A 15,470-nucleotide genomic window follows, 5' to 3' on the forward strand; every position below is an offset into this window, starting at 1 on the left:
TAGCGCCGCGTAAAATTCGGACTGCAGAAACGCCCTCTTCAGCAGCTGATTGGTCGGAGGGGGCAGCGCGGATTGCTATTTCGCGTGTGATTGGCTTACAGCGCTGTATGTCAGGGTAAACCCCACCCAGCGCGTCTTTTTGCCCTTGGTCTCATGTGCAAGGCGGGTTTTGCATCACAGCGTGAGCGTGAGGTGGGCTGGACCGCGTGGAGCATGGAAAATTACTGAGATGTTGCCTGCGATGTACAAACAGTAACTGACCATGATGTGTATTTTTAGGCCGTGGCTCATGTTTAAAATGTTTTATATGTGCGTGTTTATATTTAAGAAGTAAATAGAGAACGAATGAATATGCTGTAAAGTTTATTTTCACGTATTAAGTTTTATTTTCACACATTTGCATTCCCACACATGCAAACACAGTCTTTTGATTGGTAATACACATCATAAAACAGTTTTTTGGCTCTTTTTAAAAGATATCTGATGAGTTGATAGACATTTATATTTACATATATGATATGTTCATCATTACTGTGTATGAAGTGAACAAGCTGCAAACACGTCGAGGTCATATTCTGCCTCAAACAAAACGAGAAATAAGTAATAACATTTAGACTATATTAATTACATTTATACACTATTTTAAAAAGATTTGCTGCATTGCAGGATGATACAGAACATTTCCAACCAAAGTATGTTAATCATGTTTATCTTAAACTTTTGAGGGTTGTGCTAATTATCTCTGTTTTTAATAGTGACTGCTAGTTTATTTTTCTTTATAATTGCTTAATAGAGGATTTTATTATTTAATGTACACCCATGCTCTTAAATACTTCTATTATTATTACTTGTTACCTGGTTGTGACAGGTTTATGAGATTCACTTTATTAAAAATGCCTATAATAACAACTTACTACTGAGGTTTTGCTTGGCTTAAATACGAAAATGACTTAAAATATGTCCCAAACATCTAATAATATATTTAGGAAAATACCAGTGTTCTCCACTAGGGGCATTTCTGTTTCTCATCACCTTCCTGATCCTCACACTTGTCTTTTCAGTTAACCAGTGGTGGACAGATTACTGAAAAATCATACATAAGTTAAAGTACCATTAGGCTACTTCCCTAAAAATGTAGGGCAAGTAGAGTAAAAGTATCTGTTGTAAATATTACTCAAAGAATAATTATAAAGTAGCCCTTTCAAGAGTATAGTGAGTATTACACTGTAAAAAGCAATTTACAGTAATTTGTGGATGTGTGTAAACGTAACATTCTGTAGTGCATTTAGTTATTGCCCAGCAGGAACACAACGTCATATGACATTAATATTAGGTTAGAGTTAGGTTGTGATGTCAGTTGAGCAAAATTCTATGTCTAGCCAGTGTCTAAGGATGTTATTTTGATGTCCAATAACAATGTTAAATGACGTTGATATTTGGTTGATTTTAGGTTGTGTTAGAAAGTTATCAAAATCCAACGTCAAGCTAACATCTTAAATCAACGTCAAATTGACATCAAATACTGACATTTATTCGTCAGGTATGGCAAGCAAAATACAATGTCTGATAGACGTCAAAGTGGTAACGTCCACACAATGTCAAGCTGTAACATCATTAGACGTTGATATTTGGTTGATTTTAGACTGGAAATTGACGTTGGCCTGACGCTGGGTTCAGATGTCAACCCGATTTTCATTTCCAAACAAAGTGTAACGTCCCCATGATGACGTCATGTTGACGTCTGATGCCTGCTGGGTGTTTAAGACCATTTCGGTCTTCATACGGTAAACATTTTTCATCTTCTCATCGGTGACATGCATCTAAACCGTCTCTGGGTCAATACTTGTAAAGGTTTTGAATATCTTCTTGGACACTTTTAATGCTTCCAAACAGTTTGCTGTGATTATAAATCGCCCATGTCTTGAGGTAGTTCATTATGATTTACTTTCTATGTGTGACAGGAATCACAGGACTGATTTTTCTAATCCCCATAGACAGGAAAAAATAAAGTAGTGACTGCAGGTTGAGGGAAAGTAGTGGAGTAAAAGTACCGATACTGCACTACACATGTACTCAAGGGAAAGTGAAAGTACACATTTTAAAAACTACTTAGTAAATTACAATTCCTGAGGAAAAACTACTCAATTACAGTAGTCTGAGTATTTGTAATTTGTTACTTTACACCGCTGCAGTTAACTAATTAACACTACCTGTTCTACTCCTGTTGCTGTGATCACTTCTGTCGCTACCCTTGCTGCTCTGACTGTGCCTCCTGATGATGTCATCATCCCCCTGACAGTCATCATCATCAAATTGCATCTCATCATCATCATCATCATCATCATCATCCTTTTCCTCATCCCCGTAGTCATGATGTTCGCTGTGTTTCCGCTCCTCATCTCCATCGACAAGTTCTGTCTCCATGTCATGGTCATACTCCTCATAATCATCCGGATAGTCATCGAGAAGAGAATCCTGCATGTCCGGAAGATCCTCATCATCCTCAAGTCTGTTTCTGCCATGGAAAAAGTAATGAAAAAAGTTGAGATTTCTGCTTAGGAGCAGTTTGGCTGATCACTTATATAATAACAGCAATCTAGAGGCCTGAAAATAAGTTTCAAAGGGCATGTTTTTGGAAGTATTAGCATTATAAATTCTGTAAAATGAATGCATGTGTGCAGGTGAGTTGCTTTTCTATATAAAGTCACCTGACAACTACTGGTCTGGTATGAACACTATAATGCCTTCAGTCATTTTGTGGATCTGTGAGCATGAAGATAAATATCGCAGTCTGTACATGAAGCTTTTTGGGTGGTTTTTAGGCCAATTAAAGGCTTAAGAGATAATTAGGCAATTTGGGTTAATTAGGCAAGCATTTGACAACATTGGTTTGTTCTGTAGCCAATGGAGTACAATGATTTCCTAAGGGGGCTAATAATAATGGCCTTAAAAATAGTTTGAAAACAACTATAAACTGATTGTATTCCAGTCAAATTAAAATAATTAAGACTTTCTCAGGAAGAAAAAATTTTAAGGGAATACTGTTAATGTTTCTTGCTCTGTTACGCCCCATTCACACGGGGCTTCAGCATCAATGCTTGACTGAAGGCGTGTTTGAAGTTGGGGCTAACGCGATCGTCATAGCAGCGTCAGCCAATTAAATTCAGTCAGCAATAGGCCACTGTCTAGCTGGTGTATTCGCATACAGCGATCTGATTGGCTGACGCTTCCGTCAACGCTTGAAAAGTTAAGCTAGTCCCCACTTCTGCAGCGAGCAACGCCTCTGCAACGGCGCCGACGGATCCACAATGCAGTTTGGCAACGCCTGACATCACCCCATTCAAAGTGAATGGGAAGCCTTGACGCTGAAGCCCCGTGTGAATGGGGCGTTAAAGATAACTTGGAAAATACCTGAAAAATAATTGAAATTTCAGAGGAAATCTGATAAATATGCTACAAAAATCTTTTTAAATTGTACACAAAAGGGATTTTTTGACTTGCTGGTTTATTTGTGGATCATTTATACCTGTATGTGGGTGGACTCATGCTGTCGGAGTGGGCGGGGCTTGGAGTCAGTCTGTTTTCTAAGCCCTTTGGAGCTTTACTGCTGATAAAGGATTCACTCAGACCACATCCATGCAAAGTGGAAGAGTAGAGCTTTTCAGCAGCTCTCTTAGCATTCATCTGAGAAAACAAGAGACAGCCTTATATTATCTACCAAATTTGAGACTTTTCAAGTGCTCCGTCTCTCCTCAAGTCCCAAAGAAAAGCCTATAAATTGAAAACAACAAAATAAATTAGATATAATGTGCCTACCTGTGCTACTTGCTCCAGTAACAAAGGCCTTCCCTTTACTCTTTTCTGGATTTCTCTCATCTCGTCCTGATACTCTTTCTGTCTCTGGAGATCTTGTTTCCTGTTTATAAGCATATACAGTATATAGTGCGGAGCATAAATAAGTACAGCATCTTTTGCAAATTATTTGATCAGTTTCTTTGGGAATGTAGACAACATAGTTTGATGCATTTAAACAAAACAGTTATATTAAACAGTCACATTAATTAAAGTAAATTTGAACTACAACATAGTTTTTATGTTTCTTTTGATCGTTTTTTTTTTCGGTATTGCAATTTATTGTATATATTTCACTAGAAATTTCAATGGGGTGAACTAATTTTTATTGCATTTTATTATATTTTTAATCATATGTTGAAGGTGAATGCATACCTTGGCTCTAAGGGTCAAACAACAAAAAATGAGGTCACGAGTCTTGATGTGATTTTGGAGTCAGCATACTATCAAAGACGATAGAATACACAAGACAAGTCACTCGTATACTTTTGAATGAGGAATAGTGTAACTGTCAATATGGCGAATGAAGGCCCGCCTTCTAGTAGAGGAGCCAATCAGCGATTGCTATATTGAGAATAAAGCCCGCCTTCTAATACAGTAGCCAATCAGCAATCGCTATTGAATGACAATTCTCCAAGAAGGGGCTCGGACCAGATGTGAGTTTCTGCTGATTTGTGTGATACGAACATTTAGAAATGAAACTAAATAGACAGTCGTTGTTTTATTTCATTAGTTATTGGTAATGTTAAATGTAATTGTAATCTTGGCAAGTAGTTTTGGAGAATTTGTTGTTTCCCCATTTAAACAGAATGCCCGAGCATACTGCCCAAGAGGTGTTTCAAAGATGGCCGCAGAGTGAAATGACTTGCCTTAAAGGGACTTTGATACTATCATTGCACTTGATCCTATCACTCAAAAACATTGCAAGAATTAGATGCTTTGTTTCCAGTGAGGGCTTAGAGAAACTTGCTTTTATGACCAGCAGGGTGGATTACTCTAATGGACTCCTCACTGGCCTTCCCAAAAAGACAGTCAGACAGTTGCAGTTTATCCAGATTTACACATTTTAATCGGTTTCTTTTATTCTTATTTATGTAAAGCACTTTGAATTACAATTGTTTATGAAATGTGCTATAAAAATAAACTTGCCTTGCCTTACAGTGACTTAACTTACTATTAGGGCCAGAAAGAATCTGCAGACATTTTTTGGTATTTCTGCAAAGAATTTTGTAAAAAATCTGCCGATTTATGCGGAATTATTAAAGGAGTATCATAACTACAAAATTATTAATTTATGAATAAATAATCTATATTTGACTTTGACTTGATGTTTACAATGCAAATCAAGTTAGATCCACTTTTTTGGTAAACAAAGCAAGTCACTCATCTAATTCATTCATTCATTCATTTTCTTGTCAGCTTAGTCCTTTTATAAATCCGGGGTCTCCACAGCGGAAAGAACCGCCAACTTATCCAGCAAGTTTTTACGCAGCGGATGCCCTTCCAGCCGCAACCCATCTCTGGGAAACATCCACACACACACTCCTACACTGCGGACAATTTAGCCTACCCAATTCACCTGTACCGCATGTCTTTGGACTGTGGGGGAAACCGGAGCACCTGGAGGAAACCCACGCGAAGGCAGGGAGAACATGCAAACTCCACACAGAAATGCCAACTGAGCCGAGGCTCGAACCAGCAACCCAGCAACCTTCTTGCTGTGAGGCGACAGCACTACCTACTGCGCCACTGCCTCGCCCCACTCGTATAATATATCTACAAAAAACTGAAAATACTAGTTTACAAACTGTATTGTACATAAATCATATAAACATTTTAATATTAATATTATTAAATCACAATCATATTTGTGTAATTAATATAAATTTACACAAGTAAACAGACTCAATGATGGGCTAAAAATCTGATTTTTTGCGCGCGCAGATTCCATGTGGGCCTACTTATTATTAATTTTTGCACTGTGATCATAAGTTAGTTTTCAGATTAGTTTCAGTTTTGGCTTTGGCACTGACTAATGTAATGTAAATAATCAAATATATTATTGTTTAGCATCCTATAGAAAGTGTTCATTTTAAAGAGAGATCTGTACTCAATAATGCTGGCTATTGTACATTATCAAATAAGCAGTAGCTTGAGAAATCAAGGTTATTTGGCTTACCTGAACTCTTTTAGCTTGTTAGGGGATGTCTGAGCCAGGGTTACATGTGGATCGATGGCCTGAGCTCGCTTTGTGACCAGCTTCTGCAGCCTCTTCTCTCTCTGTTTTTGCTTCTCCCTCCATTTCTCCTCCTCTTCTTCTGCTTTCTTTCTGTGCTCGAGAACTTTTCTACTCGTGTAGGGGTAAAAAGCTTTCAGAAGTGAATCTTTGCTGGAGAGATGCCACTAAAGGGATGGCACTATTGGGCAAGACTGCGAGAACAGGGTTGGAGAGCACTTGATGCTGCCTTCAAGTCACAATGATTGCATTTACAGCAGTGTTTCTCAACCAAGTTCCTGAAAGACCACTGGCTCTGCACATTTCCCATGTTGCCTTAAGCAAACACACCTTCAGATCATCAGCTCATTCGCAGAGACTGAAAAATCTGTGATTGGTGTGAAAGACAAAGAAGACATCCAAAACATGCAGTGTTGGTGGGCCTACAGGAACATGGTTGAGAAACACTGATATAGAGGATAAGCAAAACTCAATGTTAGTGCTAACATTGACTCAATAATGATGAGTACCAACTGCAGTGCTATAGGCGAAGCAAATTAAAGGCATAGTTCACCCAAAACTGAACATCCTGTCATTATTCATTTGTCATCCAAACCTGTAGATACAACTGAAGAACGTTAGAGAACTTGACTTCCACTGTATTTTTTATTTTTATATTGTCAATATGGATATCAATGGTGTTCAGCTTTCTTCAAATGATACTCCTTTGTGTTTAACAGAAGAAGACTAACAAAGGTTTGGTACTGCTTGAGGATGAGTAAATCACGTCTTTCCAATCCCCTAAGACCTTTGTTCATCTTCTGAGTGCAAATCAAGATATTTTAGATGAAATCAGAGAGCTCTCTTGTCCTCCATAGACAGCAAGGGTCCTGAGATTTTCAAAGTCCAGGAAAGGAGCAAAAGCTTTGTCGAAACATTTCATGTGACCTCAGTGGCTCAAGAACATTTTGTTTGGCTTTGTTCGCCAATGTCTTCCATGTCAGATTTGGGTGTGTGTTTACTATGAGCAATATGGTGCTTGCATGTTACACTGCTTATCCTAATGGCAGTATGTCATAATGGTCATAGTAAATGTGCGCAATGGTCTGTCACGGAATAAAAGACAAATATAAACAAAGTTGTTTTTACAGCTTTTTGGTGCACAAAAGTGTTCTTGGAGCATTGTGTGATTAAACTTTGTTATGTTTTTGGTTGCTTCTCTGAACTTTGAAAGTCTCCATGGCTGTGTTTTGAGGTTGAGAGAGCTCCTGGATTTCATCTAAAATATATTCATTTGATTTCAGAAAATGAGCAAAGGTCTCAAGGGATTGGATTGACATGAGGGTCAGTAAGTAATAATGGAATTTTCATTTTTGGGTGAGCTAATCCCTTTGAAGTCGACATGAAACAGAATTTAAGATTATTCCTTTGTCCCAAGTACATCCATTTGAAGGTGACGAGGTGGCGCAGTAGGTAGTGCTGTCGGCTCACAGCAAGAAGGTCGCTAAAATAATCATAGACTGACGAATGAATGAAGGCAGAGGAGAAATGAGACATGCCCTGATAGCTCCACCCTAAATGATTGATAGCTCCACCCTAAAGGAATTCTATGTGACCAGGGAGGTTGTGCCTTTTGATTAACGATTCTACAGACACATGAATTATTACTAAATAATGAAATGCACAGATACATCTTTATAACAATAGCTACTATATACAGCTGAAGTCAGAATTATTAGCCCTCGTTTATTTTTTTCCCCAATTTCTGTTTAACGGAGAGAAAAAAAATCTAAACATTTCTAATAATAATAGTTTTAATAACTCATCTCTAATAACTGATCTATTGTATCTTTGTCATGATGACAGTAAATAATATTTGACTAGATATTTTCAAGACACTTCTATACAGCTTAAAGTGACATTTAAAGGCTTAACTAGGTTAATTAGGGTAATTAGGCAGGTTAGGGTAATTAGGAAAGTTATTGTATAACGATGGATGTTCTGTAGATTATCCAATAAAAAATTGCTTAAAGGGGCTAATAATATTGTCCCTAAAATGTTTTTAAAAAAATTAAAAACTGCTTTCATTCTTGCCGAAATAAAACAAATAAGACTTTCTCCAGAAGAAAAAATATTATCAGACATACTGTGAAAATTTCCTTCCTCTGTTAAACATCACTTAGAAAATATATATATAAAAAAAAAAATTTAAATCGAGAGGGGGGGGGTAATTCTGACTTCAACTGTACATATGAAAATAAGAAGAGTATATTTTGATTTGATGATTTGATTTGACTTTAATGATGATTCCTATGAGAACTTGAAGGCAGCAGGAGGATTCGGGAGCATCCATAAGTGAACACAACACAGCTCAGATTTTCCACACAGGATCAGAAGTCTTGTACTGCTAACGGAGTTACTAAGGGGAGCAGGGAATCATTTAGGGTTTAAAGGAGAGTTCGGTCTCACTGTTACCTCACAGCTTCTTGCCGTTTCTTAGCAGCATCAGTAATCTTAGCAGACAAACATTCCTGGCTTCCGGAAAGCGAGGAGCAAAGAGAAGATGAAGGCGTCCTGGGCGAAAGGACAGGCGTGTTCACAAATGGCCAGCGCGATGGTTTTGGGCTCTGTATTTCTGCTTGGATTTCCGCCATGATGCGTTCTTTGTGCGATGTGATGTTAGCTGTGCGCAGTTGGAATGGTTCGCATGATGTGACAGGCATCACCTCTTTACGTTTTGCCAGCTGCTTCCGAAACCTCCTGTAGCTGGCATCGAAATCTGGCACTTCAGCGTTGATTTTGGGCTGGTGTGTCTCTTCGGCATCTTTAACGATGATCTTTTGAGTTTGTTTTTCGCTGAGCTGACGCGCAAGCATGCTAGGAGGCATGGATGCAGTGTGTAGCATCTCTCTCGCCCGCATCTGCATTTTAATTGCCCTGTAGAGTTCCTCCTCTTTCTGTCGCTCGCCCAACGTGGCTTCCTTCACCGCCTTTGGGACAGGTTTGGCTTTAAACGGGCACTTCCTCCTCTCCTCTTCCTCTTTGTTACGCTGAAGTGTTTGCTCGCGTAGCTTGGCGTCCTTCTGTTCTTTCTTCAACCGTTCGCGCTCCAGGAAGCGGAAGGGTTTCTGAGAGATGTGAAGACGCTGCTGTTCAAACTCCAGATGGAGTCTTCTTCGCTCTTCATTACGCTCCTGCAGATCTTCATACAACGGGAGGCGCACATGGGCAGGAATGGGACTGGCACGAAACTTCTTCTGGCACTCGCTGAGCTCTTCCAGCTGCCGTCGGAGATCCGCGTTCTCTTGCTCGATCTCAGATCGCGATTTTACACCCTTCTTGCGCCATTCTGCCTCTCGGACGGTCATCTGGAAAGGCTTCGGGACTGTCACTCTCGGATGCCAATCCTCATGATGCTTGTGTTTTTTCGCCCGCTGACTTCTAATCCTTTCTTTGGGTTTGCTAATACCCTGGCAGTCTGCTGGTAGACTATGCACTGAGGAGGACATGGGGTGCCGGTGAGGTGGAGAAAGCTTATTAACGCTAAAGTCCTGCCACATGTTTTTAATGTGTTCTTTCGGTGAGATAAGAAGGCCTTTCTCCGTGTTGCGATCTCCTTGGCCTTCTTCGTCAGACAAATCAGATGGATCTGAAGTCCGTCGTAACTCTAAAGCAGACTGGGCTTTTTTCAGACCGCTGGTTATCACTGGACTTCCTTGTGGGGATCTGTGAATTTAACAATTTTCTTTTACTTTTAATTCCAAAGTTTAAGGGTGCTTTCACACCTGCCTTATTTAGTTAGATTGAATCGGACTAGAGTTCGTTTTTCCTATTTAGTGCGGTTCGTTTAAGCAGGTGAGAATGCAGCAATCGTATTCGAGTGCGCACCAAAAGCGGACCAAATAAGCGTACCGAGACCTGCTTGAAGAAGTGGTCTCGGTACGCTTTCAAACCAACCCTGGAGCGGTTTGTTTGTGGTGAGAATATGATCCGTGCTAAAACAGGTCCAACCGCAAAAAGTACTGCGCCTTTTGGACTAATCCAGCTGCCGTAGGCTGATGCGCTGTGCATTATGGGATATGGAGGAAAAATAGTTGTTGACAGCGCTTTTCCAACAGAGAGAGAGAGAGAGAGAGGGGAAAACGTTACCTGATGGATCATTGGTAATATTTCCGCAAGATGACCATGTGGCAGTTTAGCTAAATTAATTCACGTCTCCTCCTGAAGTGACGAGCGATGCATTAAAACACTGTTTTCCAGCCACAGCCGCGCTTCATTCTCGAAATGTATAGTTTGTCTAAAGCAGGGAAACAATCAGTGCAGTCGTCCCTCCAGAGTAAAAACAACAATTTGTGTCTGCCGGTTTTGTTTACTTGCGGGAGTTCATTGGCATTTTTCTGCACGTGAATTCTGACCAATCAATAAGCAGTTTAGGAAATATGTTCAACAACATCTGGCCAATGAGAGATGTGGATTTTGTCAGATGACTGCATTTTGGTTTGTTTTAACTGGTTCAGACCAAAGCCAGCAGTGTGGTGTGAAAACGACCAAAAGACGGCAGAAAATACAACAATGTATCATTTATTGCCCTTGGTCCGGACCAAATGAAGCGAACTACAGATGTGAAAGCACCCTAAGAAATGTTTTCCGTAATACCAGGAGTGCCCAAACTTGGTCCTGGAGGGCTGATGACCTGCAGATTTTAGCTTCAACTTGCCTCAACACACCTGTACAGATGTTTCTAGTAGGCCTAGTAAAGCCACGGTCGTGCTCCACTTTTCGCTTCATAAGCCTCCTTTCAACTGCACACGACAAATGACAAGAGACAGACCGGAAGTCATTCATTTCCAGTGGAGAGTAGTCCGGGAGTTCTGATCATCTCCATATTCAGAAAACTTGGATCCGAACTGAGCTGCAGTTGAAATATTTGAACTCCTGCGACTAGACCGTATGCAACCAGCCGAGCGCATGTGATGTGTTTCAGTGTTGTCCAAGCAGGTCTATGAGCTTGAGATGAGAAATAGTACATTTTTTCTTAATTTTTTTTTTTTTTAGAAAAAGTCTATATTAAAAAAAAACATTTATATTCATAAATGAGTAATAAAAAATATTATTTTTTTTTAAAAGTTGTCTCCACATTCCCTCCAATGTTTCTAGTATTTCTAGTATTCATTCATTGAACCATGGTGAATGTACGGAGAATAAAGGCTCTTGCTTTTGAACTCCTTTATTTCGGACACTGCGAGAACAGCTTCTCTCCATTGGTGTAAGACAAAACTGAAAATTCTGTCCGACTGCCACAAGGGTGCGTAGTCGTGTCCAAATGTTGTGTGCAGTGGAAAGGTGGCTATAGACTTTCATTCATACGCATGGGACTGCAGCAGACTGGAACGTAAGCTTGTGCGACAAGTTTCACAGTTCACTGCATAGCAAAGTTCAACCTTGGTGAATTCTGAACTGCGAAATCGCATCATGTGACTGCTTGAGACCAATCGAAGATCCAAAACATGACCTCTCTGGACAGAATTTTTTTTAGTCTTATAATCTGTTTAATCCCACCCCTTTTTGCAGTGTCGTACGACAGAATTTTGCATGCTCAAACTCTAGTGTGACCGCAGCATAAGAGCTTGATTAACTGGCCCAGGTGTGTCTGATTGGGGTTGGGACTAATCTTTGCAGGACACCGGCCCTCCAGGACCGAGTTTGAGCACTTTTGCGTTATACACTACCGTTCAAAAGTAAGATTTCATAAATGATTTCCTTCATTAGTTAAGGACATGATAAGGAAAATAATCAAAAGTGATTGTAGACTTTGATGATGTGACAAAAGCTGGTCTTTCAATTAATCAGAGTTGGGTTTGATGGGTTATTAGTTACTGTAATTAAACTACTTTTCCAATTGATGATTGTAAATAAGTAAGGGATTAATGTTCATTTTTAGGTTAGTAATTAAAGGTACTTGTATTGTACTTTCCTTGTAGAAATCAATTCGCATAAACAGAATTTTTTTTTGTAATGCAAACAGAGTTAACTATAATTCTGTTATTCAACTAAAGGTTAAATTTGGGGCGACACATGGTTAGCACTGTTGCCTCACAGCAAGAAGGTCGCTGGTTCAAGTTCCAGCTGGGTCAGTTGGCATTTCTGTGTGGAGTTTGCATGTTCTCCCCGTGTTGGTGATGGAGTTTCCTCCAGGTGCTCCGGTTTCCCCCACAAGTCCAAACACATGCACTATAGGCAAATTGAATAAGATAAATTGGCTGTAGTATATGTGTGTGCATAGGAGAGTGTATGAGTGTGTGTTGCGGTTGGAAGGGCATCAGCTGTGTAAAACATATGCTGGATAAGTTGGCAGTTCCTTCCGCTGGGGCGACCTCTGATAAATTTAGGGATGAAGCCGAAGGAATATGAATGAATGGTCACTGTAATTAAACTACTTTTACACTGAAAATTGTACAAAAGTAAGGGATTACTGTTCATTTTTAGGTTAATTAATTATAGGTATTTGTATTGTACTTTCATTGTAGAAATCAATTGAGAAAAACAAAGAAATATTTTTTTTTCTCAGTAATGCAACTATAGTTAACTGTATAACTCTGTTTTTCAACTAAAGATAGTTACACATGTCAATCATGCTTAAAAAAATTATTAATTAAAAAATTAGTTTTGACACATTTAACCTTTGACCTTCAAACTTTTTGTTTGTAAACTAAAATTCACGTTAGTTATTGACCTGCTTTACTTTTAATTTTGTAAAAGTTTGACTCTGATTCAATTTTCTATTGTCTACTCATTAAGATTTATAGGAATTTTATGTAGTATTAAGTCAGTTACTTTAGTAGTGATCAAATAATTTTTCAGATATAGTAATAGAAAAGTTATTTAAATACAATGGAGTTTTAATTATTAATAATTAGTAGGCAAATTAAATATTTTTTGAAGAAACTTAGCCAAAACTGCTACTACTTAAATGAAAGAAAATCCCTAATTTTCATAAAAATTCTGAGCGGCATCTATCTTTTTTAACGTCTTTGATAGTAAGAAATGTTTCTTGAGCAGTGAAACAGCATTACAATGATTTCTGATAGATCGCATGACACTGAAGACTAGCCGCAAATTCAGCATTGCATCACAGGAATAAATTCATTCATTCATTCATTTTCCTTTGGCTTAGTCCCTTGATTTATCAGGGGACATCAAAGCGGAATAAAGTGCCAACTTAACCAGCATTTGTTAAACACAGCGGATAATCTTCCAGCTGCAACCCAGTCCTGGGAAACATCCATACACACTCATTCACACACATACACTATAGCCAATTTAGTTTGCAAACTCCACACAGAAATGCCAACTGACCCAGCTGGGCCTCGAACCAGCAACCTTCTTGCTTTGAGGTGACAGTGCTAACCACTGAGCCATTGTGTTGCTCTCAGGAATAAATGATAATGCGAAATATATTCAAATATAAAACATTTAAAATATGATAACATTTCACTTATTATTGTGCTTATATATTATGTACATAAACTCACAGATTGGCCCGCTCAGTGTTGTCCACAGCAGTCGCTCCTTTAAGGTCGAGTTTCTTGCGATACATTAGTTCGAGTTCAGCCATTGTTTGGAGGTGAGCTGTTTTCAGCTGTTCTAGTTTACGGTAGTACTCCTGGTTTGAGAAGTAAAACTCCCTGAGGTCGATGCGATCGCCCGTCACACGGTAGTCTTTGATAAGCAGAGCATTGTTGTCTTTGGCAGGAGGGTCATCAGCCACCAAATCAGATCCAGAGTCATACTCCATCTGTTAAAATGTATGTAAAATGTAAAATTAAAATGTATTGTAAAATGCACACTATGATAACAGGCGGATTTGTTAGCATACATCCAAACAGGTTAAAATGCCAATGGATAACTATAGGTTTTATATTATTAAAGAGACAGTACGACCAAATATGTGCTTACTGTTGACTTGTTTCAAACCAGTTTGACTTTCTTCTGTTGAACACAAAAGAAGATAATTTGAAAAATGCTGAAAACATGTAACCATTGACTTCCTTAGTAGGAAAAACAAATATTATAGACGTCAATGATTACTGGTTTCCAACATCCTTCGAAATGTCTTCTTTCGTGGTCATGAAAACAAACTCAAATTGGTTTGGAAAAGAAGGCTGAATTTTCATTTTTGGGTGAAGTATCCCTTTAAAACCTTTTCATATATTTATTAAATACGCAACCTAATCTGTGTAATTCTTTAGGAAGCCTTGACTGAGAAAACAGTGGTGTTACAGACGTGTTTATATATACAAAGAAACCAAGGACTGTTGGCTGAAGCCTTGTGTTTTCATACGTCACACTCTTCTATAGTGAAATTTAAGTCTGAACAACATTTGTGCGGTCAGTAGTTGTATGTGTGCAACATGAGAAGACTGTGTGTGTGTAATCTGTTAATCTGCAGGTCTGTGTCAGCTTTAGGACCAGATGGCAGATTGTGTTCTCCATTCATACAGGAGATTGTCTGTTTAATCAGCATCCTGGTCATGTTATCAACACTATATTACTCTACATCTTACATCATGCTAACAAATAAGGTTGTGTATTGCAGAAAAAGATAAATAAAATAGTAACGTTACGTATGTAACATATTAACCTTTGAGGTTTATTTAGTTATATTTAGCTATACCCATGTAAACACTCATAACCACAGTGAAGCCTATTGATTTGTCCTTATTACTTTTAAACGAGCAAAACATGATTTTTGAACCATTTTCATGGAGTTACACAAGTTAAAACTAAAGTTAATGTTTCCACTTAATCCATTAAAGAGATGTTTAACCAGTCTATCATGTTAACTTCACGGACACAACTCCTCGCAACATTGTCTCCTCAAAATAGTTTCAATCCCAAAAAAGAAAAGACATTTCCATTGATGTAATGACTTTTTACACGTTAAACATCACCATCATCCTTTAAAATAACTTTAGAACTGTATTTATTGCGGTTTAATAGCTTTTAGTCACCTCTTTTTCATAGTGCCTGTTGTCCGTCATCGCGGCCGCGCGCGGCAGTGTCCGCTCCCGCTCGTACTGAGCTAACGGCACTTTGGTTTGCGGGTCCACCGGGGTCTTCAGACAGGATGTCACCAAGACATTTGTACGGTGCGATTTCTTCATATCTGCTTCTCTTTCCAAAGCGGTAGATTTGATATAAACGAATGACTGACTGACTTCCTCCCTGAACCGTAGCGGGAGCGCGTCTCCTTGACGACCGCGTAGCGTCGGGGGCGCTAATCTGCGGGAGCGCGCATTTGAAAGAACTAGTAAGGATGTAAACATTTCTCTCCGTTTTAACCCTACTGTTGTCTTGGAATTCTGTATACACCATTCGTCCTTCGGTGAAAAACTACTAAACC

The 15,470-nt window shown here is 38.9% G+C and overlaps 1 protein-coding gene across 1 annotated transcript; it reads right to left on the reverse strand.

Moving 5' to 3' along the window:
* Window positions 1-350: 350 nt before the first annotated feature.
* fam161a (FAM161 centrosomal protein A) lies at window positions 351-15,323 on the reverse strand. The gene is made up of 7 exons (XM_681520.11): window positions 15,079-15,323; window positions 13,600-13,862; window positions 8,543-9,793; window positions 6,032-6,199; window positions 3,817-3,916; window positions 3,527-3,684; window positions 351-2,515 (listed from the first exon to the last, which is right to left on the reverse strand). The coding sequence occupies exons 1-7, from the start codon at window positions 15,229-15,231 to the stop codon at window positions 2,197-2,199; spliced, it is 2,412 nt and encodes an 803-aa protein (XP_686612.8). The 5' UTR covers window positions 15,232-15,323; the 3' UTR covers window positions 351-2,196.
* Between the last annotated feature and the right edge of the window lie 147 nt (window positions 15,324-15,470).

Source organism: Danio rerio, chromosome 1, assembly GCF_049306965.1.
Source record: "Danio rerio strain Tuebingen ecotype United States chromosome 1, GRCz12tu, whole genome shotgun sequence".
Classification (NCBI taxonomy): domain Eukaryota; kingdom Metazoa; phylum Chordata; class Actinopteri; order Cypriniformes; family Danionidae; genus Danio; species Danio rerio.